This window comes from Cornus florida, unplaced genomic scaffold (assembly GCF_030987335.1).
Source record: "Cornus florida cultivar Cherokee Brave unplaced genomic scaffold, ASM3098733v1 CherokeeBrave_3.0.0_Hap2_Chr07, whole genome shotgun sequence".
Lineage (NCBI taxonomy): Eukaryota > Viridiplantae > Streptophyta > Magnoliopsida > Cornales > Cornaceae > Cornus > Cornus florida.
Genome location: NW_026775577.1, coordinates 22,965,598 through 22,976,305, shown reverse-complemented (window position 1 = coordinate 22,976,305; position 10,708 = coordinate 22,965,598). Strand labels below are relative to the sequence as shown.

The 10,708-nt window shown below is 40.6% G+C and overlaps 1 protein-coding gene across 1 annotated transcript; it reads left to right on the top strand.

The window, feature by feature from the left end:
- The first annotated feature begins 6,910 nt into the window (after positions 1–6,910).
- LOC132316419 (uncharacterized) lies at positions 6,911–7,378 on the top strand. Its single transcript, XM_059814898.1, has one exon. The coding sequence runs from the start codon at positions 6,911–6,913 to the stop codon at positions 7,376–7,378; it is 468 nt and encodes a 155-aa protein (XP_059670881.1).
- The last annotated feature ends 3,330 nt before the right edge of the window (positions 7,379–10,708 follow it).

Below are 10,708 nucleotides of genomic sequence, written 5' to 3'. Positions count from 1 at the left end.
TGTAATACCCCTAATTTTAAAAGGATAGTTTCAGCATTTTATTTATTGATTTATTTAATTTTTTTTTTTTTGTGTGATTAATTGCGTATTTGCTTAATTATTTAATTATTTTATTAGTTGGTTTGTTTTACTTGTTTAATTGTGTATTTAAATGATTATTTAATTATTTTATTTTATTTAACTATTTTTTTTTACTTGGTGATTTAACTGTTGAATTGATTATGTTATTTGGTGAATTAAAAGGTTTAAATAATTTTGTTTTATTAAATTGGTAGCAGACACAGCATGTATAAAATAGGTTTTGTTTATGGGCAGATTATGTTTAGGTTTAGGGTTTAATTGGACTTAGGTATTGTGGTCTATAAATATGTACCGTACGTCTAGCTAGGGTTTTAGAATCCTATTCACAACATTGGAGGCAGAGAGAGAACAGAGGAGGGGTTTCAGTAGGAGTTGCCAGAGAACTTAGGAAGACGATGGTGCAAGGCTAAAGGCAAGTTCTAATCCTAGCTCTTTTCCTTTGGCTCGTGTTCTTGACATGTCTAATGCAACTCCAGGACTAAATAAGGATTAAAATTAAATCAGATTGCATGTCTGAATGCTTAAAAACTGGTTGTGTTTACAAGCTACGTATGGATTGTTTTAAATTCTTTCTTGCATAACTGCTGAATTAATTCATGTAAACTGATGTATAAAGAGTTGAATTAGTCTGTAACACACTGGGAAGTATTAACATTAATCTGGTTTGTAGGTTTAGGTTCGTCTGTAACTATATGTGTTTACATGTTTCGTATTTGCTTGTTTTAATTCTTCCTTGCATATTTCTGTTCTAATTGAAGTGGATTAAAGATTAATGATTTTTAAAATATCTGGATCAATAGAACTTAATTTTTAATCAGTAGAAACCTTTAGAGTTGAGGACAGATAAAACTGGACGTCACCGGAGAGGAGACAGGTGAAGAAAAACAAGCAGATAGGAAGAGAGGAGGAAGAAGCAGCTCCCTACAAGGGTGGAGCCGGCTCTAGGTGGTGTGGAGGTGGCTCCACTCAAGGGGGAGGACGCTCCACCCCCTTTTGTTGCAGTTTCAGCGTATTTTTGGATTCTGGGTTGGTTTTTGGCACTACTGAGGTGTGTAAGAGTTGAAATTCAAAAATTTAGTTAATGTCTGAGACCAAATTAAAATTTCAGAGGACTTGTTAATGCAGGATAAACCAGTTAATGGTTGTTACTTGAACAGTATATAATTTTTAAGTAAATTTGTATACTATTTTGGAGGTGGATGATTTAAATTACGTAACTTTGTTTATAACAATTTTTCTGTGAATGGTTTAGAATATAAATCATGTTTTAAGGGTATCAAGTAAGCATGCTAGTGTATTTATTATCATTATCATGCTTAACATGGATTAAAGGATGTTTATGTTTATTCTCTGTGTTATAAATTATGCAAGAATCATGTAACAGTAGGATAAGACAAGCATGTTAGTTTACAAAATCCTATTATCCTTTGTATGGAATTAATTGATATAAACATTCATTTATGTTTTATCAGTTATATGGATTTTGTGGATTAGTTGGTAGTTACAAATTATTTATCTGTGTTATCAATTATAGGATGTATGGATTGTATGCACTGGTATGAGACGGTGGCATACTAGGGGCGGATTAGTTTCAAAATACTAAATACTACCTATACAGAATAAGGGAATGGATTATTAAATAAATTCTACTTATACTTAAGTCAAAGAAGCTGTACAAGATGAATGACTAACTGGACTTCCAGTTATCTTCGTTAAGTCAAAGAAGCTGCACAAGCTGAATGACTAATTGGATTTCTTATGGATGGTTAGGATCGGACTTTAAATATATTTTTATGGTACCGCGATATGAGCTCGAGTCTCAGAGTCGTCGGTTAGGGACCGAATGTGCAGTAGGATGCATAGCTGGATATGCTAGGTTGAGGTATACCCTGTTAGGCTTAGGTACTCGTGCCCACTCAGGTGCGTTTTGCATGTTGCCTTTTATTCAGGTTGAGACACCCTTCATAGTCCAGTGAGAGTCCAGTATTGTGGATATATGCATATGTATACGGATTATATAACTATTGTTGAGTTGGTTAGAATGTATATACGTATCGAGTCTCTGCTTGGATTGTGGTAGAATAGAAATTGTTCGTGGGCCTGACCACTTCTATTTTTCAGGTACTCGTCAGTTCCAGACTAAGACCTGATCATGCTAAGCAGAGATTACTATTCACTCTTCCGACGAAGTAGGACTTCTCTCCATGGATTTTATTTGGATGTCTTTTAGTTTTTATTTCAGTTTGGATTTTAGTATTAGGGGTCAAATGGATGGATTCCCGAGTTGTTTAGCTATTGGAAGTTTTGGATTTAAGTATTTATTTTTAAAGGATTCTATTTTAGACTTCTTCCAGCTTTTAATTATTTATTTTATATTCATTTTGTAATTTGTATTCGTTTGTTAAATATTAATTATTTGATATTCCCTCGGGTTTGGGCCTGGGCCTAATCAACCCGTGTCTCGGATCCGAGGGGTATCACATAGCCTTAGAGCTTGATTATGCTGGTCGAGGATAGCCCCTTATTCATCTGTTTACGTAGGACTTTTCTCGATGTTCTAGTTTAGTTTTATTTTCTATTTTTCAGTTCAGTTGGGATTTTATTTAGGGGTCCACTAGATGGATTTCCAAGTTGTACTCTTGGAAGTTTTGGAGAATTAGATTAACATTATTTATTATCGTTTAGAGGATTTTTTATTTGATATTTCTTTCAGCTTTATTCTTTTTCCTATTTCATTTTTATATTCTGTGTTCATTTTCAAATATTTTAATTATTTGATATTTCCCTCGGGTTTGGGCCTGGCCTGATCAACCCGTGTCTCAGATCCGAGGGGTATCACAAGAGGCAGAGTCCTTTATTAATATCAGCTCCAAGAAAGAACCCTCGTCCAAGCCAAAGGATAAAGACAAGGACAAGGACAAGGGGTGGTATTCTGGCAAAGGTGGGGGAGACAAGGGCGCTACACCATACAAGGATTGGTCCCATAAGCCAGGTGGTGGCCATGGTGGCAAAGCGGGAAGGGAGAACAAGGAGGGAACACCCAATCCCAAGGGCTCATACTTCATATGTGACGGACCACATTGGGTGAGAGATTGCCCAAAGAGGTAAACCCTCAATGCCATGACGAGCCGCTACGGAGAGCAACAACAGAAGGAGGCGCAGATGGGTTCGCTACAAATCCTTAATGCTATCAAAGCTAAAACTAAAGTCCCTAAGGTGGCGGCTAAGGGGCTAATGTTTATGGAGGCAAGCATCAATGTGACACCCACACGTGCTTTGGTGGATACGGGTGCATCCCATAACTTTATGAGCACTGATAAGGCCAAGAGGTTGGCCTCCAGAATAGCAAAGAAAGGGGTTCCATGAAGGCAGTTAACTCGGTGGCAAAGGCTATACATGGCATGACACACAGAGTCAAAGCATGCATTGGCGAGTGGGGTGGCTATATGGACCTATCGGTGGTACCCATGGACGACTTCAAGCTAGTTTTTGGGTTAGAATTCTTAGACAAAGTGAGAGCCTTCCCCATTCCTTTCGCTAATACTATGTGTATTATGGAAGGCAACACAGCATGTATGGTGCAGGTGGAGCGAGGCACCAAGTTGGAAGCCTAAGCCTTGTCAGCTATGTAGTTCAAGAAAGGCTTCAAGAAAGGAGAGACTAGCTACCTTGCTACCTTGCTGGAGACGCCAGATGATGAGCTAGTCTTTCCTCCACAAGAAGAGGTGCCTAAGGAGATATAGGCCATGCTAGATAAGTATACGGACGTGATACCTAAGGAACTGCCCAAGAAACTTCCACCTAGGAGGGAGGTGGATCATAAGATTGAGCTGGAACTAGGGTCCAAACCCTCTACTTTGGTGCCTTACTAGATGGCACCCCTAGAGTTGGAAGAGTTGCGGAGGCAACTCAAGGAGCTATTAGATATTACGGGCTATATTCGACCCTCGAAGGCCCCATATGGCACACCGGTGTTGTTCTAGAGGAAGAAGGACAGGTCCTTGCGTATGTACATCGACTACCGAGCACTAAACAAGGTGACTGTTAAGAACAAGTACCCCATTCCTCTCATTGCCGATCTTTTTGATCAGCTTGGTGGAACACGTTACTTCACTAAGCTAGACTTACGCTTGGGGTACTATTAGGTGCGGATAGCAAACGGGGATGAGCCTAAGACTACATGTGTGACGAGGTATGGCTCTTATGAGTTCCTAGTTATACCATTTGGTTTCACCAATGCACCTGCTACTTTCTGTACTTTGATGAACAAGCTCTTTTATCCTTACTTGGATCGCTTTGTGGTGGTGTACCTGGATGACATCGTTATGTATAGCACCACTTTAAAGGAGCACGTGTAGCACTTGAGGGCGGTCTTCCAACTCTTATGAGAGAACGACCTATATGTGAAGACGGAAAAATGCTCCTTTGCCCAATAGGAGGTGTTGTTCCTAGGGCATAAGATATGGGATGGCAAGTTGATGATGGATGAGGCAAGGTGAGGGCCATTCAAGAGTGGGAGCCGCCCACTAAGGTGACAGAGATACACTCATTTCTTGGGCTTGTCAATTACTACCGCCGCTTCATCAAGGGTTACTCTGCAAGAGCAGCCCCATTGACAGACCTTCTCAAGAAGGCACGCACTCAGAGTTGGACAGAGTCATGCTGGGGGGCATTTGATTACTTGAAGAGGACAATCACGGAGGAACCAGTACTTAGCTTGCCCAACCACTCCAAGTCATATGAGGTGCACATAGATGTATCAGACTTTGCTACTGGGGGCGTGTTGATGCAAGAAGAATACCCTATAGCCTATGAGAGCCGCAAGCTCAATGACACCGAGCGGCACTATACGGTACAGGAAAAAGAGATTACGATGGTCATCCATTGCCTACGTACTTGGAGGCACTACTTGCTTGGGGCATAGTTTGTGATCAAGACAGATAATGTTGCCATCAGCTACTTCCAGACACAGAAAAAGCTTAGCCCCAAACAAGCACGATGGTAGGACTTCCTAGTGGAGTTCACTTATAATTTTGAGTACAAGCTGGGCAAGGCCAATGTTGTGGCAGATGCACTTAGTCGCAAGACCGAGCTCGCAGCTATTAGTCGGCCCCAACACCCTATTATCGAGCAGATCAAGGAGGGGTTGCAACATGACCCTTTAGCTAAGAGCTTTATTCAGTTGGCTAAGGAAGGGAAGAATTAACGCTTTTGGCTAAGGGATAACTTACTTCTCACCACAGGGGACTGACTCTTTGTGCCCAAGTGGGGCAATTTGCGAAAGGAGCTGATATGGGAGTGCCACGCCACCAAATAGTCTGGTTACCCAGGTATGCAGCGCACACTAACACTCCTTGAAGATTCATATTATTGGCCTCAGATGCGTGATGATATGGAGACAAATGTGAGGACTTGGCTTGTGTGCCAACAAGACAAGATTAAGCAACTGCATCCCGCAGGCCTATTGGAGCCATTGCCTATTCCGGAGAGACCATGGGAGAGCGTATCTATAGATTTCATTACTTGCTTGCCCAAGTTAGAAGGTTGTGGGAGCATTATAGTAGTGGTAGATCGATTTAGCAAGTATGCCACCTTCATACCCATACCGACAGATTGCACAACAGAGAGGGCAGTAGAGTTGTTTGTTGGCCATGTGGTCAAACTTTGGGGGCTTCCACAGAATATTATCAGTGACAGAGATCCGCGCTTCACAGGTAAGTTTTGGATGGGGCTCTTCAAAAAGATGGGGACGGATCTCAGCTTCTCTACGAGCTTCCACCCCCAATCAGATGGGCAGACGTAGCGCATCAATGCTCTCCTAGAGCTTTATTTGAGGCACTATGTTAGTGCCAACCAGCGAGATTGGGCAAACTCCTTGGGGTGGCACAGTTTTCTTACAACTTGCAGCGGAGTGAGGCTACCAATCACAGTCTCTTTGAGGTTGTTACCGGACGGCAACCTATGACACCCAACGCCATTACTAGGACTTGTGATGGTAAGAGTTCGGCGGCCTACAAATTTGCCAAGAGGTGGCACGAGCAGTCTGACTTAGCTAGGGCGTACCTTGATAAGGCGGGAAAGAAGATGAAAAAGTGGGTCGACACCAAGCGAAGACGGGTGAAGTACACAATGGGAGACCAAGTGATGGTTAAGTTACTACCCCAATAATTTAAGTCCTTCCGGAGTGCACATAAGGGGTTAGTAAAGAATAGGGATGTCAATTTTTACCGCCCCGCCGGGGCCCCGCCCCGTCCCGCCCCGTTAATAACGGATATGGGAACACTTGTTATACCGTTGGGGCGGACATGGATACAAATTTTGTACCCGTCGAGGGTCACGGGGCGGGTAAGGGTTCAATATACATATCCTAAGGGCCCCGCCCCACCCCGCATATAACTATATTTAATATATATATATATATATATATATATATATATATTAATAAGTTATTTTAGCGGCTTACCCAATTACCCATCTCTTATAATCCTAATTTGGGATGTAAACTTGGTATTAAATTTGCTTTTGTTTTGGTTATGGTAGAAGTTGGAGCTTAGAACTTCTTGTGATTTGGTTGTATTAAACTTTTATTTTTGTTTATTATGTTCTCTGATTTATGTTATGTGCATGTTATTTTTTATTTTATTTTATTAGGATACATAATTTTATTTATGTTGTGTCATTCCTAGGCTTTGCACATTTAAATAGGAGTTTAAGTTCCAAAAAGTGGGAGAAAAAAATTTGTTAGTGGGGCGGGCACGGGGGCACAGTATTTCCTAACGGGGCGGGGTTGGATATGAAAATCCAACCCGTCGCGGGTCTCGGGGCGGGCATGGACTTGACAAAAATTAAAAGGGGCGGGGTGGGATTTAGAGAAACCCGCTCCAAACCCGCCCCGTTGCCATTCCTAGTAAGGAAGTATGAAGGCCCATTCCCCATTGTCAAGCGGGTGGGCAAGGTCTCCTACATGGTGGAGTTTCCACCCAAGTTGAAGATACATCCAGTCTTCTATGTCAGCATGTTGAAGCCTTATCACGAAGACATAGAAGTCCTTACTCGGGGCATATCGCAAATGGCATCCACAGCCGTTGTCACATCTTTCGACAAAGAAGTTGATTGCATCCTTGCGAATCGTGTGATGAGCAGGAGAGGTGTACCTAAGTATACAGAATACTTAGTAAAATGGAAGAACATGCCAGATAGCGAGGCGAGCTGGGAGCATGAGGATAAACTTTGGCAGTTCGCGGAGCATATCCAGCGGTTCAAGCAAGAAGACGCGACGAGGGCATTACGAGCTTAAGTGGGGGAGAATGTCACACCCTGCAACAGACGCCCAGCAGACGATGATATGGAGCCACACAGACGCCCAGCAGAAGATGATATGGAGCCTGCATGGATTGAGAGCTTTCTAGACTTTTCCACACAAATATGGAACTTTTCAGAATTCTTTAGATTAGTGTGGACTTGTCTAGCCTTTTCTGGACTTATCTAGAGTTGTATAGAATTCTCCAGACTTGTCTTGAACATTGTATATAGTTCTAGAATTGTGTAGATAGTTCTTTGGAGGATTCTAGACACTTATTCTAGGCCACACATTTGTACACATCTAGAATGTTCTTGTGAGGGCCAAAGGCCTATAAATAGGAGGTGGGAGTTCATTTGCTCCTCACCAAGCAACCTAAGTTATGATTTCCTCTCAAGTAATACAAGTGTTCATACATTCCCAAACTCTCTTGCTCATTTGCCTAATCTCTTCCTACACACTCAAGTACTAAGCTAGAACACTTGAGGTAGGCTGACTTAGCACTTCAAGGGGGCTTGAAAGTGTCTAAGGCTCCACGTGAGCTTGGAAAGGTCCAAGTCCGTGACACCTGGCAAATAAGTATAATTTAGTACCATAAATAGATTTAGTACCATAAATGGCGTTTCACAAAAAATTTGAAAAACCAACTTTAATTTTTAGAAAAATTACCATTAATAACTATAATTTAGTACTATAAATAGATTTTACAAAACATTGGGGGGGGGGGGGAGGCCCTAAAAAAATTATTGATATATATTAGTAATAGTGCTAAAATTTTGCCAAAAATTTTGGAGGCCATGGCCACCCCTGGTCCCCCTCCCTCCGCCACTGCACATAGTCATCCCCCTCCCTTCGCCAATGCATGTAGTCATCTGAGTCATTTCTTGAAGAAACTACAGATCTTTCGAAGAAAATGAAAGCATTAAAAACTACAACTATAATAAAGTTGAACAATTTCTTGGTTGCTACAATTTAATTTTTATACAGAAAAAATGACTATTAATATATATAATTTAGTACTAGTACTAAAATTTTGTCAAACTACTCTGATTTTACAAAGAAAATGAAAGCATTAAAAACTAGTACTACTATAATAAAGTTGAACAATTTCTTGATTGCTACAATCAGCAAATCTTATTTTTAAAATAAAATGTACGCCTCAGGAACTATATAAGTCCAGAGACATGGAAGTTAGCTTACACAAACTGAGTCTCGTCATATTCATCGAAAAAAAAAAAAACGGAGTCTCAGCATGGATCCTCTTATCCCCTTCCTCGTAACTTCTGTCACCGGCCTCGTTGTCCTGCTAGTATTTGTGTACAAAAAGAAACAATCTACTAGAAGGAAGAGCCATGGTGTGCCTCAAGCTGGTGGTGCTTTGCCTATCATAGGTCACTTGCATCTCCTGGCTGGTGGTCAGTTGTTACACAAATTGTTCGGAGCTCTGGCCGACAAGTACGGACCGATCTTCACTCTAAAGCTCGGTTCACATGAAAGTCTGGTCATCAGCAGCTGGGAGATGGCCAGAGAGTGTTTCACTGTCCATGACAAGGTTTTCTCCACCCGGCCAAGCATAACTGCTTTGAAGCTATTGGGGTATGACTTCGCTAAGTTTGGCTTCGCGCCTTACTGGCGTGAGATGCGCAAGATAGCCACGGTTGAGTTTCTGTCTAACCGACGGATTGAGATGATCAAGCATATAAGAGGTTCGGAGGTGGATACTTCGATAAGAGAACTGAGTCTCATTGTACTATATAAATAGCATTATATAAATTTTTAGAATAGCATTATATAAATTTTAGTACTTTTATGGATTATATGCCTCCAACTTGCACAATCTGTCATGCTCTCCTATTAGAGGAAGACATGTTATACACAAATTAGTGACTAGTGAGAGAAATGGAAATTTTGTTCTGTTGTTTGGGGCTGTATATCATTGTTGTTTGGGGCTGTATATCATTGCTTTATTCAATTATTTCAGATTCTATCAAATTATATTTCAGTAAAATTACCCTTCCTAAAGTTGCTGGTTCCAATGTTTGGATTTCCAGAGATACAGATTAAAAACATTGCTCATTAAACCAACCCTCATTGTGGTTTTGTTTGCTATGGTCCCGAATTTTTTATGTATAATATTTAAACGTTAATTTCATTCCTTTTCCTGAATTTCTGAGCCACCAAATCCAAATGGGAGTGCCTCTTTTATCGGAAGAGAAACAGGGCCATATTTTTCTATCCTACTTTCTTATTAAATTAAAATTGGGTTAGTGGGATGGTGAAAATTAGAATGGAAATTATAGGTAGAAAATTTTCCTAGTTGCAGTTTGAATAGTTTATCTGCTCTTTGAATTTGTAACTAGTAAAGTTAAATATCTCTTTTTTGCAGTGTGTACCACCAGATTTTGTCAAGCATTTTAATGGAACAATACCAACTAAGGCCATCCTTAAAGATCTCTGCGGGAAATTTTGGCATGTGTGATAAGCGCCGAATATTGCATATTCAAGCGCCCTTAGCTGCATTAGTTAAGTCCATTATTCGATTATTCTATATAGATTATCTTCATTTGCATGTTTTTATATATTTTCAGGTTCATTGGCCAAAAAGGAGCAAAAATGATGTTTTGTTCAATCTTTGAATAACAATGTGCTCAAAGCTAAAGTTCTGGCAGCAGTGGAGTCTGACTTTGCTCACCATTTTTAACCTATCAAACTCGAGAATTGGACTTCCATTAAAACATGGCGTATTTAGAGCTTTGAATTAGCTTTCCAAATCTTCAAATGGTTCGTCATTTGGAGTTCGGAGTAGAAAGTTATGGCTGTTTTACCAAAGTAATGCAAAGCAGGTCAAGAGAAAGGAGCATACTGGTCCAACTTCGAGCGCTCGAAGTGCTTATTTAGAGCGCTCGAACTTTGAGCAGAATGCTCTCTGGGATCCATTACTTCAGCCAACTTGCACCTTGATTCCCTCATTTATGATTTCCATCTTTATGGGTTGGTTGGAGATGTCTTTTGGTGGGAGTTGAGCCTTGTTTGGTGGGAGAAGATGTCTATAAAGGAGGAGAACCACACATAACAATAAAATATATCTCATCTTTGTAAGATTTTTGGAGAGAGAAAGAGGAGGAGAAGATAGAGTTCTTGAAGCTACACCAAAGGAGCTCAAAAATGGGGATGGAGACCAAGCTTCTTCCTTCCTTTAAAGCTTCCATGGGTAACTAAACCTCCATCTAGGGAGGTGATGAGGCCCCTCCCTTGTAAGCATGTTCTAATTTAGGCTATATTTTGGGGATTACAATGTATACTCTATGGTCTTTTCATAACCAAGAG

What these genes read in the sequence shown, in the direction of transcription:
- LOC132316419 (XM_059814898.1), top strand. Translation starts at nt 6,911, where the DNA reads ATGGACTTGACAAAAATTAAAAGGGGCGGGGTGGGATTTAGAGAAACC.